This window comes from Engystomops pustulosus, chromosome 2 (genome assembly GCF_040894005.1).
Source record: "Engystomops pustulosus chromosome 2, aEngPut4.maternal, whole genome shotgun sequence".
In the NCBI taxonomy this organism is placed as follows: domain Eukaryota; kingdom Metazoa; phylum Chordata; class Amphibia; order Anura; family Leptodactylidae; genus Engystomops; species Engystomops pustulosus.
Genome location: NC_092412.1, coordinates 46,849,317 through 46,866,431, shown reverse-complemented (window position 1 = coordinate 46,866,431; position 17,115 = coordinate 46,849,317). Strand labels below are relative to the sequence as shown.

At 45.6% G+C, this 17,115-nt stretch overlaps 1 protein-coding gene across 1 annotated transcript in view; it reads left to right on the top strand.

The window, feature by feature from the left end:
- The window catches only part of LHFPL6 (LHFPL tetraspan subfamily member 6), a 110,170-nt gene extending 95,378 nt beyond the window's left edge, over positions 1 to 14,792 (top strand). Inside the window, exon 4 of the mRNA XM_072134458.1 lies at positions 13,065 to 14,792. Coding sequence (XP_071990559.1) covers positions 13,065 to 13,183 — 119 coding nt within the window. The 3' untranslated portion in view covers positions 13,184 to 14,792. The remainder of the gene's footprint in view (positions 1 to 13,064) is intronic.
- Positions 14,793 to 17,115: the final 2,323 nt, after the last annotated feature.

The window sequence follows — 17,115 nt, the reverse complement described above, 5'->3', positions numbered from 1 at the left end:
TGCAGATATGTAGGGGATATATCTGAATGTTACCTGGTTAAAAGCCAGTGTGCAAATTTCAGGACTCCAAAGGGTGGTCTCACAGATGGTCTGCCACTCCTTTACATGCTAATAGGACCAATTGAGCCAACAGATTGCTTTTCTACAGATTACGCAGCGCTGCACAGAGCTTGCCAAATCAGTCCCTGTCCCCATGGGGCTCACAATCTAATGGAGATGGTTAGTGTGGGAGGAAATAGGAGGACATGGAGGAACCCCACGCAAACACGGAGAGAACATACAAACAGTTTGCAGCTGTTTACCTGGATGGGAAAATGGTAACTTGCAGAGTTTGGTGGGGGAGGTCTAGCAATCATACATATCATAGAATACATTTATAACCGCACCAGAATCAGAGGTGTTCTGACAGAACCCCCGGCAAGACAGTGATCTTCTTTAACCCCTTAAGGACGTGGCCCTTTTTCGTTTTTGCATTTTCATTTTTCACTCCCCACCTTCAAAAATCTGTAACTTTTTTTATTTTTCCATGTAACAAATTGAACTTCATAGTGATGGTATTTACTATTCCATGCCGTATACTGGGTGTCACGGTTACACCCACGATCCTCGGTACGGATTGAGGGTGTACCCGTGCCTGCTGCCGCGGTCCCCGCTCCCCCAGCTCTCACTTACCTCTCCAGGCTCCGGCCTGCACTCTTGCTCCCAGCGTGTAGGCCGCATGCTTCTTCCATGCAGTCGCGTGCTCCTGCCACTAGAGGGAGCGCGCGGACTTCTCCCAGCCTTAAAGGGCCAGCGTCCTCCTTATTGGCTCTGGCATTCCAGGCTCGGCTATATAGCCTGGCGACTCCCAGCATTCCCTGCCGGATCTTCAGTTCACTCTTCTGAGGAGAAAGCCTTCTTGAGCGTTTCCAGATGCCTCCTGTGTTCCCGGTTTCCTGTGTTCCGTGTTGTTCCCCTGTTCTGTGGCATCCTGTGGCGGTCCTGGCTTCCTTTGGCGGTCCTGCCTGCCTGCCTTCCCGTGGTCCCGCCTGCCTGCCTTCCCGTGGTCCCGCCTGCCTGCCTTCCCGTGGTCCCGCCTGCCTGCCTTCCCGTGGTCCCGCCTGCCTGCCTTCCCGTGGTCCCGCCTGCCTGCCTTCCCGTGGTCCCGCCTGCCTGCCTTCCCGTGGTCAGGCCTGCCTGCCTTCCTGTGGTCCTGCCTGCCATCCGTGGTCCCCTTGTCCCTACCTTGGCTGCCACCGTGGGCCTAGTCGCACCCATGGAGCGACCTGGTGACTCCCCGCCGCAGCAAGTCCATCCTGCTTTGCGGCGGGCTCTGGCGAAGACCAGGAGCTCACTTAGACTCCGCTCCCGGGTGTGGCTAAGGTGGTTATCTCCCGCGGTGGTCCAGGGAGTCCACTTACTTAGTCCTAAGGGACTAATCCCCATAGACTGTGACAGTAAGATCCGGCCATGGACTCCGCCAAGGTCATGATCTCTGCCAAAGCCATGGACTGTGTCAAGGATCCATACCTACTTCTGGGTGACCTTCCCAGCACCATTGCCCAGCAGGCCCAAGAGATTGCTATGCAAAAAGAACTCTTGGATAAACTCGCTGCCACCCTGCAGTTTATTACCTCCCAGCAGCAGGCTCATGTGACTCCTCCTGTTGTTTCTGTCCCACAGCCATGTTTTTCGGCAGCGAACTCTGGATCAGATTTTTTGATGCCAAACAAATTTGATGGCAACCCCAATTTTTGCAGGAGTTTTGTCGTCCAGTGCTCGTTATACATCAAGCTGACGTCCTCCCAGTCCACCCCTGAACGCACTAAGTTGGCATGTGTTTTTTCTTTGCTCACTGGAGAGGCGCTGGACTGGGCTACTCCTCTATGGGATAGTGGTGACCTGGACATGGTTACTCATACCAAGTTCCTGACAAAAATCCAGTCCAGATTTGAACCACCTCAAGTTCGATCACCTCATCTGTCCTGCATGGTTCCAGGGTCTCCAGTGTCTCCGCAGCTTCCCAGAGCTGCACCAGCGGCGCCCAAGCCTCTGCAGCTTCCCGGAGCTGCTCCAGTGGCCCCCAAGGCTCTGCAGCTTCCCAGAGCTGTTCCCGTGGCTCCGCAGCTCCCCGCAGCTGCTCCCGTGGCTCCGCAGCTTCCCAGAGCTGCACCCGTGGCTCCGCAGCTTCCCAGAGCTGCACCCGTGGCTCCGCAGCTTCCCAGAGCTGCACCCGTGGCTCCGCAGCTTCCCAGAGCTGCTCCCGTGGCTCCGCAGCTTCCCAGAGCTGCTCCCGTGGCTCCGCAGCTTCCCAGAGCTGCTCCCGTGGCTCCGCAGCTTCCCAGAGCTGCTCCCGTGGCTCCGCAGCTTCCCGCAGCTGCTCCAGTGGCTCCGCAGCTCCCCGCAGCTGCTCCAGTGGCTCCGCAGCTCCCCGCAGCTGCTCCAGTGGCTCCGCAGCTCCCCGCAGCTGCTCCAGTGGCTCCGCAGCTCCCCGCAGCTGCTCCAGTGGCTCCGCAGCTCCCCGCAGCTGCTCCAGTGGCTCCGCAGCTCCCCGCAGCTGCTCCAGTGGCTCAGCAGCTCCCCGCAGCTGCTCCAGTGGCTCCGCAGCTCCCCGCAGCTGCTCCAGTGGCTCCGCAGCTCCCCGCAGCTGCTCCAGTGGCTCCGCAGCTCCCCGCAGCTGCTCCAGTGGCTCCGCAGCTGCTCCAGTGGCTCCGCAGCTTGCCAATGCTGCTCCAGAGACTCTCCAGCCTCCGCAGCTCCCTGTAGCTGCTCCAGTGGCTTTTCAGCTCCCCGCAGCTGCTCCAGTGGCGTCCCAGACTCCGCAGCTTGCCACGGCTGCTCCAGAGACTCTGCAGCTTGCCACGGCTGCTCCAGTGGCGCCCCAGACTCCGCAGCTTGCCACGGCTGCTCCAGTGGCGCCCCAGACTCCGCAGCTTGCCACGGCTGCTCCAGTGGCGCCCCAGACTCCGCAGCTTGCCACGGCTGCTCCAGTGGCGCCCCAGCCTCCGCAGCTTGCCACGGCTGCTCCAGTGGCGCCCCAGCCTCCGCAGCTTGCCACGGCTGCTCCAGTGGCGTTGGCAGCTTGCCAGTGCTGCCCAAGTGGCGACCCAGACTCCGCAGCTTGCCACGGCTGCTCCAGAGACTCTGCAGCTTGCCAGTGCTGCCCAAGTGGCGCCCCAGACTCCGCAGCTTGCCACGGCTGCTCCAGAGACTCCGCAGCTTGCCACGGCTGCTCTGGCCTCCCCTGAGGCTGCTCCGGTGTGCCTAGAGCCGACCCAGCCTGCTTCCCAAGTCTTCCCGGTGCCTTCTCTCCTCCTAAGGTGTCTCATCACCAAGAAGAATTGGAGGAGGCGAAGAAAGAAGAACAGCGGGCTGAAGAAGAAGAGAAGAGGGGCCCTAAGGGGGGGTACTGTCACGGTTACACCCACGATCCTCGGTACGGATTGAGGGTGTACCCGTGCCTGCTGCCGCGGTCCCCGCTCCCCCAGCTCTCACTTACCTCTCCAGGCTCCGGCCTGCACTCTTGCTCCCAGCGTGTAGGCCGCATGCTTCTTCCATGCAGTCGCGTGCTCCTGCCACTAGAGGGAGCGCGCGCGGACTTCTCCCAGCCTTAAAGGGCCAGCGTCCTCCTTATTGGCTCTGGCATTCCAGGCTCGGCTATATAGCCTGGCGACTCCCAGCATTCCCTGCCGGATCTTCAGTTCACTCTTCTGAGGAGAAAGCCTTCTTGAGCGTTTCCAGACGCCTCTGAGTTCCTGTGTTCCCGGTTTCCTGTGTTCCGTGTTGTTCCCCTGTTCTGTGGCATCCTGTGGCGGTCCTGGCTTCCTGTGGCGGTCCTGCCTGCCTGCCTTCCCGTGGTCCCGCCTGCCTGCCTTCCCGTGGTCCCGCCTGCCTGCCTTCCCGTGGTCCCCTTGTCCCTACCTTGGCTGCCACCGTGGGCCTAGTCGCACCCGTGGAGCGACCTGGGACTCCTCGCCGCAGCAAGTCCATCCCGCTTTGCGGCGGGCTCTGGCGAAGACCAGGAGTTCACTTAGACTACGCTCCCGGGTGTGGCTAAGGTGGTTATCTCCCGCGGTGGTCCAGGGAGTCCACTTACTTAGTCCTAAGGGACTAATCCCCATAAACTGTGACACTGGGAAGCGGGGAAAAAAATTCAGAATGCAGTGAAAATGATGAAAAATGCATTTGCACAGTTTTCTTGTGGGCTTGGATTTTACAGCTTTCACTGAGCGCCCCAAATCACATGTCTATTTTATTCTTTGGTTTGGTACGATCACGAGGATACCAAATTTGTATAGGTTTTATGTTTTCATACATTTAAAAAAATTAAACCTTATGTAAAAAAAAAAATCTTCATTTTGCCATGTTTTGGCACTAATAACTTTTTCATACTTCAGTGTACAGAGCTGAGGGTGGTGTCATGTTTTACGACTTTTGATGACGTTTTTAATGCTTTCATTTTTAGGACTGTATGGGCTTTTGATCACTTTTTATAGAATTTTTTATATTTTTCAAAATGGCAAAAAAGTGGCATTTGCCTTTGGGCGTCATTTTCCATTACGGGGTTAAACGCTGGGAAAAATCGCTAATATATTTTGATAGATCGGACATTTTGGGATGTGCTGATACCTAATGTGTTTATGATTTTTACTGTTTATTTATATTTAATTCAGTTCTAGGGAAAGGGGGGCGATTTAAACTTTTACTTTTTTTACTATTTTTTCATATTATTATTTACCATTATTTTAGATCCTCCAGGGTAATTTAACCCTGCAGGGTCCGATTGCTAATACTATTTACTGCAATACTACTGTATTGCGGTATATAGCTATTTTACAATGATTTTTAATAGCCTGCCCTCTGGTGGCTATTAGAAATCATTACACTTGGCAAGCCTATGAGTCTCAATGAGACTCTAGGCTGCCATAGCAACCGATCGCCGCCCTCCGATGACATTGCAGGGGGCGGCGATCGGGAATCCAAGATGGCGGCCAGCATTTAACTGTAAGTTCGGTGCCGCGGTCGGGTTCGACCGCGGCACTTAACAGGTTAACTGCCGCGATCGGTGCCAGCACCGACCGCGGTATTGACAGGCGGGTGTTGGTTGTATTATACAGCCGTTACCCACTGTGTATGGAGAGAGCTCAGCTCGTGAGCCCTCTCCATACACCCCTTGCCGCACGAGGACGATATAGTTTGTCCTCGGTTGGCAAGGTGTTAATTCAAACCTCTCACTCATTTCTCCATGGCTTTTTCTTGAGCTGCACCAATTCTCTGGAATGCGCTACCTCAGACTCTCAGGTTAAAAAACTACTACAAAAGTTTAAAACAGATCAGCAAATCAGGCCCTATCCCGTGGATAGGGCCTAACTTGTCTTTGTGGGAAAACCGCTTTAATCCATTTTATAGCATGACTGGATCGTTGTACAAGTACTGTCACCCCCTGTGTCACCCCTTAATCCTCATAGATAAACTCTTGGTAGCAGAGCCCTCATTCCTATTGTTTCATATGACTATTTCATGTTATTACTGGGTTCTGTCTTATTTTCCTTTTGTATAAACTCCAGTCTCTGTACTGAATTGCGGAATATGAAGACATTATTGAAATAAATACGGTGTTTATTACTATTTCCAAAGTATCATAAAAAAGATAAAAAACATTAAGTGTACTTGTGTGCATTAACAGGCCGCATACAATGGACTCATGGTCTGTTGTTTGCAGCCTGCGTGTCATTGGTGTATGGAGTTCACTTATATGTCATTGACAGTAGAAAAGACAGCAAATTTTCAAGCAGGTCCTATTCATAGAAGGGGCCATGGCAACCACAGCCGTGTATATGAGCCCATAGAAAAACACTTGTCCCTGTGATAGCGTTAAACAAGCAGATAGCACAAGGATAAATTTGGGTGATTTATCAGAAGTGTCTGAGGTAAAACTGTTTTAGTTGCCCATGGAAACCAATCAGAGCTCAGCGTTACTTTTATAAACAGCAGTGGTAAAATGAAAGCTGAGCTCTGATTGGTTAGATCAGTTCTGTTTCTCAGACACTTCTGATGAATCTCCGCCAATACACTCACCGGCCACTTTATTAGGTACACCTGTCCAACTGCTCGTTAACACTTAATTTCTAATCAGCCAATGACATGGCGGCAACTCAGTGCATTTAGGCATGTAGACATGATCAAGACAATCTCCTGCAGTTCTAACCGAGCATCAGTATGGGGAAGAAAGGTGATTAGAGTGCTGATCTACTGGGATTTTCATGCACAACCATCTCTAGGGTTTACATAGAATGATCCGAAAAAGAAAAAACATCCAGTGAGCGGCAGTTCTGTGGGCGGAAATGCCTTGTTGATGCCAGAGGTCAGAAGAGAATGGGCAGACTGGTTCGAGCTGATAGAAAGGCAACAGTGACTCAAATCGCCACCCGTTACAACCAAGGTAGGCAGAAGAGCATCTCTGAATGCACAGTACGTCGAACTTTGAGGCAGATGGGCTACAGCAGCAGAAGCCCACACCGGGTGCCACTCCTTTCAGCTAAGAACAGGAAACTGAGGCTACAATTTGCACAAGCTCATCGAAATTGGACAGTAGAAGATTGGAAAAACGTTAACTGGTCTGATGAGTCTCGATTTCTGCTGCGACATTCGGATGGTTAGAATTTGGGTCAGAATTTGGCGTCAACAACATGAAAGCATGGATCCATCCTGCCTTGTATCAACGGTTCAGGCTGGTGGTGTCATGGTGTGGGGAATATTTTCTTGGCACTCTTTGGGCCCCTTGGTACCAATTGAGCATTGTTGCAACGCCACAGCCTACCTGAGTATTGTTGCTGACCATGTCCATCCCTTTATGACCACAATGTACCCACATCTGATGGCTACTTTCAGCAGGATAATGCGCCATGTCATAAAGCTGGAATCATCTCAGACTGGTTTCTTGAACATGACAATGAATTCACTGTACTCAAATGGCCTCCACAGTCACCAGATCTCAATCCAATAGAGCATCTTTGGGATGTGGTGGAACGGGAGATTCGCATCATGGATGTGCAGCCGACAAATCTGCGGCAACTGTGTGATGCCATCATGTCAATATGGACCAAAATCTCTGAGGAATGCTTCCAGCACCTTGTTGAATCTATGCCACGAAGAATTGAGGCAGTTCTGAAGGCAAAAGGGGGTCCAACCCGTTACTAGCATGGTGTACCTAATAAAGTGGCCGGTGAGTGTATGTTTTATGTGTAAACATATCTATTGTTTTTACAAAAACTAAAGAAAACTTTTCTAAAAAGTTGCAACAGAAAAAATGTGTATTTAAACAAGAAAAGCAAAAGTTGAGAAAATATATTCCATTTACAATACGAATTACAAATGTATAGGCAGTCTCCAGGTTACGTAAAAGATAGGTTCTTAAGTTGAATTTGTATGTAAATCGGATTTGTATACTTTATAAATGTAACCCCAGCCAAATTTATTTTGGTCTCTGTAACGATCGGATTTTAAAAATGATAACTGTTATAGCTGTTTATTGTAGCCGAAGACTAAAGTACAGTAAATTACCAACATCCAGAGGTCTGTTTGTAACTAGGGGTCGTCTGTAAGTCAGGTGTTCTTAAGTAATGGATCATCTGTATTGTGTATTTAACAATTACACAAGGAATGCAGAGAATTATTGCATTAAAATGGTATTATTCAAAATAAACTGCATGGATAAATAAGGAAATTTTTTTCATTCTGCGAAACGCCTTGCTGCAAACCACCATAATTAGAGCAGGCACAACGTTCTGGTTTGAGGTATGGTTTTGACTGCCCAACCCAGATATTGCCGGATTGGAAGCTGAACAGCCAATGTGGCAGAATGACGCCCTTAAAGGAAACATATAGGTTCGTATAGAGCTCTAATAACTGACTGACCCCCCTCTTTTAGCTAAAAATTGTTTTGCTTATATCCACATAAATCAACTTTTATCTTATATTCCCTGGCACTAAAGAGAGTGTGTGCCGCTCAGCCGGCCCCTCCCATCTAATCCTCCACAGGAAGCCTTATGCTTCCTTACTGGTCACAGTTCATGTCATGTGACCAGAGTGACATCATCTCAGGTCCTTTAGCCTCTTAACAATAGCAAACTGTATCCCATGTACGAACAAAAGGCAGGCTGGCACTCACCGGTGGTGAAAAGTCTTCTTTATTTGTGTAGAGACATATGCAGGGAGGCACACAGTGCCGCTAAGCCGACGGGCCGCCTCGCGCCGCTCGGCGCTTTCTGCCTGGAGAAACGGCCGTCGGCTTGGCGGCACTGTGTGCCTCCCTGTATATGTCTCTACACAAATAAAGAAGACTTTTCACCACCGGTGAGTGCCAGCCTGCCTTTTGTTCGTACTTATTGGACTGTTGTTGCTGCTTTCGGGTTTGAGCACCGCCACGGTGTAGTCGAGTGCCCTCTCATACACACCCCCCGTCCTCTCCATTACGCTGTTCTACTTGAGCCTGGCGCCACAAACTCTTTGCCTCTTGATTCTTGTTGTATCCCATGTATGTATCTGACCACATGAAGTCACAGCAGCCTCCATGGACTTCTACTTCTCTCCATCCTCCATGGAGGCTGCTGTGATTTCATCTAATCACATACATGGTGCACAGATTGCTATTATTAGAAGGCTAAAGGACCTCTTGTAAAATTACATGAATGCAACCTAAGGCACCACATAAAAAATTGACTACTTCCTATCTGTACATAGACGTTTATATGTCTGTAGCTGAATATTAGCAGATGATACCTATGTACAAGGAGGCAGGGCAGTGATTTGAAGAGACAAAGAGCTGTCAGTCAGAACAATGGGGCGTGGTTCACTGCCAGCCTGAGAGAGAGAAGAGTCACAGATACCAGACATGAGTCACAAAAGTTAATTTGAATATCAGAAAACGCCTGTAATTAGAGTGCCCAACTGGCAGCTAATTTTAGGTGATATGAGAGGACCCCCACCCTTGTTGTGTCTTTGGAGCTAGGAAGCCTATGACAGCCTGGAGTCTTTGTGATCATTTTCAAAATGTCCATATACTGCAGTATAGTAGTATCAGACCCCCTGGTGGATACACTTGCAAGGCTTCAATCCTCAACCTGAAACTCATTCCAGAACCTGATTACAACTGGGTTAACCCAGGTTTCTCATTTCACACTTCAAATGTAGGCAACGTTGGCTGTCTATCCATCCAGTTTCATAATTTTCTTTTGTCAATAAGTGTATTAATATCTTTTTTGAGTTCCTTAATGTATCTTTGAGTCAAAGTCTTCGGAGTCTTTTATATGTTGAGCAGCATATTTTACTTTTATGGCTACTGCATTTCATTTCTCATAACTACATCTGGAATTATATGTATGTCATATTTCTATTAGATTGTAGCATTAGTCATTTTTTATATTAGATCATTGCTGCATTGAGCAGGAAGCTACAGTATGTAAGGACATGAAAGAATATACTCCATCCCCCAACCTCCACCCTTTTGGGCTCATATAAAATCTTTTTAAGGTTATAAGTTTTTGTACATTTTTGACTGCGGTGTGTACGTGGAGATATCGCGAGCACCTGCCCGCACAAGTTATGTGGATAAAGTTTTCTGGCGCGGATAAAGCAGATAGATGTTTTTGCCTCGTTCGACCTTTACAGTGGTGTCAGCATTGGATTTATTACAACATGTGGAGCTTTGTTATAACAAAAGCATAACCAATTTTCTGGTTAATAATCTTTCCAAATGATTTATGTGACTGTTAAAACAATAATTTTGCATCTTGATGTGTTCTCAAGTCTGTGAAATTACTGACCTTCTCTAACTTTTATCCTGGTAAATAAAAGTCCTGGAACACCAACAAGTTTATAGTTTACAATAACGCTTCATGCGCATTACTCCAACTTTACTGATTGTAGATGTACGTATTTTACTTCTGATGTACATAAGTTACACTAAGGTAGGGGATTCAGGGATTTGTTAATTATAGGGCATAATACTGCATGGGATATGTGTCACTCTGTAGACAGCAGGTTCGGACTGCCCCTTAGGCAAAAAGAGGAATCCACTTATGGGCCCCTAAGGTAGGTGGGCTCCAAATCCCAGCATTAGCAGTGCATGGCAGGGGCCTGCTGCTCACTACACGTGTATTCTTGGCTCTAAAAGCTAAGAAGACCAAATTCTGGACAAGAGACAGTCAGCAGGTTACTGACAGGGCTTTAAGGACCAAAACAGTTTGAGGCAATGGATAGGAAGCAAGCAACTACTTAAATAAATTTGCATGGCGGGCTCCAGTAATGGATCTAGGCATCTCAGTTTTAGCACCCTGTAGCTGGGAGTTGCAGTAACTTGTACAAAATGACCAGTTTGTCAAGTACGGAAAGAAGTGCGAGTCCTGCTCTTCCCACAACCTCTCTCCCTTGCCTGTCCCATGCAAAATCATTGTGACAACTGGGCAACAGTCCCTGTTCATGTACAGAACGGTAAAACAGACAAAGAAAAGACAGTGAGGGCAGACAAACCAGGTCGAAAGCCAAGGTGGCAGTGAGGTACAAAATCATAAGGCAGTAGAGTAGACAAAAGGTACAAGCAAAAGTCAGTAGCACAGCAAGCACAGAAGGATAGCATACCCCTGGGTATGGTACGAAACCTGCACAACTAGAACCTGTTCTGACACAGTGTCATCTCAAAGCAGGAGAACACAGTTATAGGGGGATGGCATTGGTCGTCTGCTTTCAGCTGCTGCGGCTTGTATACAAACATAGTCAGATGGCATACCGTTCAATTCAGGTCACCATGTACCTATCAAGTCCTTCAGCGGAGACCTTTACACACACTACAGAAATCATTGATCCAAAGGAACATATGTAGTCAGTCGTGTGGAAAATTAGCCTTAAAGGTGGTGTTCAAGGCTAGCTCCCAATGGTCCATCCTTTGGATAGATCATTAATTGGACATCAGTGCAGGTCTGACACCCAGGTTCCTCACTGATGAACCAATATAAGCACAGTTTTCAGAGCCGTCTGTTTCCAGCTTCGTTCACTCTGCTAATATCAGCTTATGAGTGCAGGGCCCAAATTCGAGTCCCCCTTTCCATCTAATGCCTTATCCAGACTAAGGATAGATCATTAATTGTCAGTCTTCCATTATTGGTGACAATATACTTTATGTTGATGCTACAAATAAGGGGGTCTGATACTTGTCACTCTTAAACAACCCCTTTAATAGTAACTATTTACTGAATTTTGATGTTACAAACAAGGAGGGGGGAGATAACATCATACAATATATAGCAATATTGATCCTGAAAGTAGATTTTTCCTCAACTCTTCTGTGGCTTTTGCTTTACAATGCTCTAAATTTAGCTCTACATTGTCCATTAAGTGACACATCAGCGCTTACACCTTAACCAAGTATAAAAGAGTAAAATGACATTCTGAACATTGAAGACTCATTGAAGCTTCAATATCAGCAGAGATTTTACACCCAACTGAGCGCGCAGAGCACAGAACTGCTGATGCGTCTTGTGTGCTGGAGGACAACGTCTCATTCACTGTGTATTTACGGGTGAAACCCTAACTGGGAGCAACGGGCAGTCATAATGTGACCTAGAAGAGGACAGGATTGTGCTAAATTTCTATCCATAGCTGTAAAGCTATAGTTCACATTGAGTAAGAGTAACCCATTATACCATGGACAACCCCCTTATCCACTATCTTTATCTACCATCTCACTCTCATAGGTGGAAATATTTTAATAATAGAGTGGACCTAGTATAATGTTGTGCAAAACTGCCTCCTTTCTGCAGTAACATTCTATATAACCCAAAAGTGAGCAATTCTGATAATTATTGTATTACAAAGAAACTTTCAGATCTACAGTAGTGTAGTAGTGGCCCATTAACGTACCAGGGTATCTTCCACTGGTACTCCTGAGTATTCTCCAGGCACTAACCAAACACGAGAGTTAGGGGACCAAGGAAAACACAACCAAATTTGGAGGCTACTAGGATCTCTTTGCTTAGGGGTTCATGAAGATTGAGCCCCATAATAATTGTATCTTGTTGACCCAAAGAACGGCAGTCTGACTTCTCAGGATCTCCTCACCAAATGTAGAAGAAAACCATTTGGGCCAATGAGAGAAAGTTTAGTCTTGGTTGAACCCATCACTACTAAGGGTTGTAAGGGATAGACTTAGGAACATTGGAGAGGTGATTCAGGTGGAAACACATTCCAGGTTTCAGAACCCTCTGAATGGATTCTGGCTACATAGTTCTGAGTTTGCTAACCACACGCTGGCCTTTTCTGCTGGAGCTGTGATTGACTGCTGCCTAGCACAGTTTATCCTCTTGGCTAAGCTGCTTGTGTTTTTTGTGGAAAGCTAGGTTTCATCTTGCTTCTGAGGTATGAATTTGCAGCTGTGGGTTGAGTGATGGACGACTGAGACAGGTAACTGTGAGGGTGGCATCCAGAAACACCTTAAATATCCAATCCTTAGATCACTCAGGGCTGGTTATACTTTTTTCCTGTGATTTCTACGATTACTGTCTGTGTTTTTCTGACCTGAAACCTGTACCTGATCCAGATCATTGAACCCCAGCCTGATCTGGAACCCCAACCCTGTACCTGTTTTCTGTCTTATGAACCCCCTCAACCTGATTTGGAATCCCAAATTCTTATTCGAGCCTGAATCTTGCCTGAACCCTGTTCCCCAACTCTCTTGTATCTGTCTATTTTTCTGTCGGTCTCTCTGCTCAAGTTCAAACTCAGACTAGGGATTATCGTTTTCATAGTCCCTTACCACTAGAAATGGCAGGAAATTGGTTGGAAACCAGTGGAGGAGCGGCAGCCACAATGCTCATCTGTGCATGGGCATAACTACCACTTTAAGCAGCCATAGGCCTCTGCACTGGTTCCTATTTTTCAGGGGGATGTTTCAGCACCCGACTCTATTTTACTTCTGCAAAAGTGACTGGTTGCGTTGTGTGATGGAGAAATATTTGTAGCACTGTACTTTAATTGTGTTGTGTAATGTTACACATGATCCTTTATTTATTACTGTTTTTTTTTTGTTCTAGGCATGTGCAAAATTGGATGGGCCTATTACTGCACCGGTGGAGGAGCGGCAGCCGCAATGCTCATCTGCACATGGTTGTCATGTTTCTCTGGAAAGAAGCAAAAGCAATACCCGTATTAGAGGTTACCCAGAAGAAGAAGGGCAGCATTCGTTTTTCTGAACCTGGCTTTGGAGCTTGCATAGCAGGGCAGCTGACAAGTTAAAGTGACTTTGTGATCTGACTCAGCAAGAACTTGAGATGGATAAGATGCAATGTATAAGAAAAAATTTGTCAGGTTCTAAGTATGGACAGTGTGCTATGACCATGCAATTTGAAGGCCTCCATTGTGATCTTGATGGGGTGTAGTCTACACTTGATATTTACCGATTGGGATAAGCACATATACATATTAATAGCACAAAGGCATCTGATACCGCAGTCTTTGATTAATCTGTCAAAATGGCTTACAATTGCATAAAAATAGAATAGAATGTGGTGCAATGGAGGATGTTCTCTCTCTGGTTTTCATGTTTTTTCGTTTATGTTGGCTCATTGGATTTCTGGTGGACTCAGCCCAATGGTCCTAGACATGTCACTGTCTTCAGTAATCCAAATTACCCCACAGGTTCCTTCTGGTACTGTGTATGATGTATATACATACTTTAAGGATTGGCAAGCAGTAAAAGTCTAAGAAAATAGAGAAATTTATACAAAAGTCTCATGGAAAGACTTGTAAAGTCAACAATAACTTGTCCACATTTCTCCTGACCTTTCACCAGTCGCTATAATTACCATAACTCACAGATGCCTTAATATAACTGGTGACATGAAGGGTACAGTTGTAACCCTATATGTAGCCCTTCTGTTCTTCTCTCTGTAAGTCTTCTTATACTTTCAAGCTGTGACTTGGGAGAAGAAGACTTTGACCTCTAGAATACACTAGACCACCATGAACGTTGGCTTCAACCTTCTTTGGGTTGATCTGTTCAGTACATAGACTACTGGGGAATTAGCCATTACCCCCTGACCTACGAAACCTTCTTAGATGTTGGTATTAATGCTTGATTGCAGGGATTTTAGATAATAAATTATATCCAGATGAAACCTCTTTTTGAGGTTTTGGTGTGTTTTGGTAGTAAAGGTGTTAACTCTTTGTGGGTCCCAATACTTTCTACTGTAATCCTTTTCTGAAATGTTGATCAGGTAAAAGCCATTGCTTCCCTCCTCCAGCCGCGGAATAACATGAAAACCTGAGAGACCTCTGTCTAGAACTCTCCCATTCCCTGAATCTCCTCTGTGTTACTACGTCCTCCGAACAAAACAGAGGAGCTTCATGTTCAGTATTATTTTCCCCTTTGCTGCATATATTATGTATAATATTCATTGGACCAGTAATCACCTTTATAACGTCTTCTATTTTATGTGCACAGGTGACAATAGGAACCAATATCGCATTATATTTTATTTTATATACATGTTTTATCATATTCCAACAATATTATATAACACAATTATAGTTTGGTTTTGCTCTGGAGAATTTCAGCATACACGGCTCATGTTCTTCATGTCATAGAAGTCACACGTGTGGTTTAGTTGCCGATCTCAGGCTATGTAACGTTTACTATCATTTTTTAATGACAATGACAAGGTAGTATGTTTGTATTTAAAAAAAAAATAAAACCTGTAAATATATAAGCTGCTTTTACCATTGGTTTGTAGAGGAAACAATAAAGTACGGATAGTACTTTTTATTTATGGTGTTTTATTGCAAGCAAAGTGCCGTATACACTATCAAGGGACTATAAAAATCCATGGTCCAGTGTGTGTATATGAGGAGTGACCCTATTTCTGGTTATTATGTGACTTGTAGTCTTCGTTGTCTAGCAGCTTTCATCTCCGCAGTCGTGTTTCTTAGCTGGTGAGTAGAGACCTACCTGCTATGACTCCTTCTTCATAGAGCATGTCATCTGACACATCAGTAAACCTCTGTCTTGTTTATAGCAAGATGGAATTCAGGGGAAATTTCAGTCAAAAGCAGATTAGGAGGGGAAGGATGATAAGAGGCAAAATAAGTCGATAAAATTGATATATATTCGGCCTTACTTGTACTACAGGCCGTCCCCTACTTAAAGACACTGACTTACAGACGACCCCTAGTTAAAGACTGACCCCTCTGCCCACTGTGACCTCTGGTGAAGCTCTCTGGATGCTTTACTATAGTCCCAGACTGCAATGATCAGCCTTAAAGTGTCTGTAATGAAGCTTTATTGATAATCATTGGTCCCATTACAGCAAAAAATCTTGAAACTCCAATTCTTACTGGGGCAAAAAAAAATATTTGTCTGGAACTACAATTATAATATATACAGTTTCGACTCACATACGAATTCAACAAACCTATGGAACCTATCTTGTTCGTAACCCGGGGACTGCCTGCATTGATTTATGCAAAGTGTTTTGAAAAATTAAAGGGTTGTTCCCATTTCGGGAAAATTTATTTTATTATCTGTATGATGAAAAGTTATGCAATATTCCCAATATACTTTATGTATCAATTCCTCATGATTTTCTAGATCTCTGCTTGCTGTCATTCTATAGAAAGCTTCTATGTTGACTTCCAGTGGACAAAAATCTGTGGTCACAAACGTGCACAGCTCGTTAGTATCACAGAGTAATCAGAGCTGTGTGATATAACGAGCAGTGCACCTGTGTGACCATGGTTAGATATATACAATGTGGATAAGCAAATATCGTGCGGCTCACCTCTCCAGTAATTTCCAACGATCCGCCATTCGAGGAGTGTGATAGCGTGTAGGTCTGACACGTCCTAGGGTGTGCTCGCGTTGCCTGCTAGGACTGCAGGTGTAGTAGTACGTCTTCAATCAAGGTGAACACGGCACTTCCTTAAAATATTTCTTCTTTATTGGTATCAAAGTTTAAATCATGATGGGTAGAACAAAGTTACAGCTGACGCGTTTCGAGCTATTTCAGCTCTTAGTCATAGCATGTAAATACACAATTTGTTTAAGAATATAAAGGAAAATCCACCAATCAAACGATAGGGGGTGTGTGATGATCATACGTCACAATACGTAGTAATGAAACGCATGTATCGTAGTATTTCACACAACCCTCTATAATCAATACGAACATTACAATATTCATGACAAGAAGGATATTAATAACAGATGGTAAGTCCATAAATAACAGCTAACATTTATAGTATTCGTTGTTATAATACCTGGATATATCGAGTACAGGTGTAATCAACTCGGTAATGATGTTTTGAACTTTTAGTAAACATGCAAAAGTTAACAACATTCTGTCAATATAAACAGGTGGATTTGAAGTTTCAAATAAGGGCTTCTGATAAAGATATTTGTTTGATGTGTAACCAAAATAGAAAAAAAGGTTAATATATACAAATGGTTAGATATATGTCCACTGGAAATAAACAATGAAGGTTCCTGTAGACAACAAGAAGAGATCTAGAAAGCCGCATGGAATTGATGCAGAAAGTAAATTGGAAAATTGCATGACATTTCATTATTTAAACAATACATTTTATTTGCTGAAATAGGAACACCCTTTTAATGACTTTTCAGGGAATCTGCCCCCAACTCCAACACATATAAGCTATTACTTCTCTATATAGCTCCCCACACTGATACCGAATAATCTGTTTGTCCTTTTCAATGGCCTAAAAAATTACTTTATAAAAATATGTAATTGCACCTGAGCATCTGCACGCCTCTACTTCTCCAGCCTTGTCCAGCACTGCCCCCATCTTCTTCCTCACTCCTTTATCTAACTTGTGTGGGTGCAATGCATCCATCACCCAGTGGGTGTGCAGTGAGTCAGAATGCGGGCGTTGGATAAGGTTTGCACTACTTGGTACTCTCCGAGTGCAAGAGCATGGCAATTAGGGTTCTGTCTTCTCTATGATAGCCAACCATTGCATATGCCGGTGTTGGCCGATTGTTGCTCAATGCTCATGCACTGGATGATGATGAAGGCATTATGCAGGCAGGGGATTTAAACAAGATACCAAGTAATGTCTCCAACGAAGGAA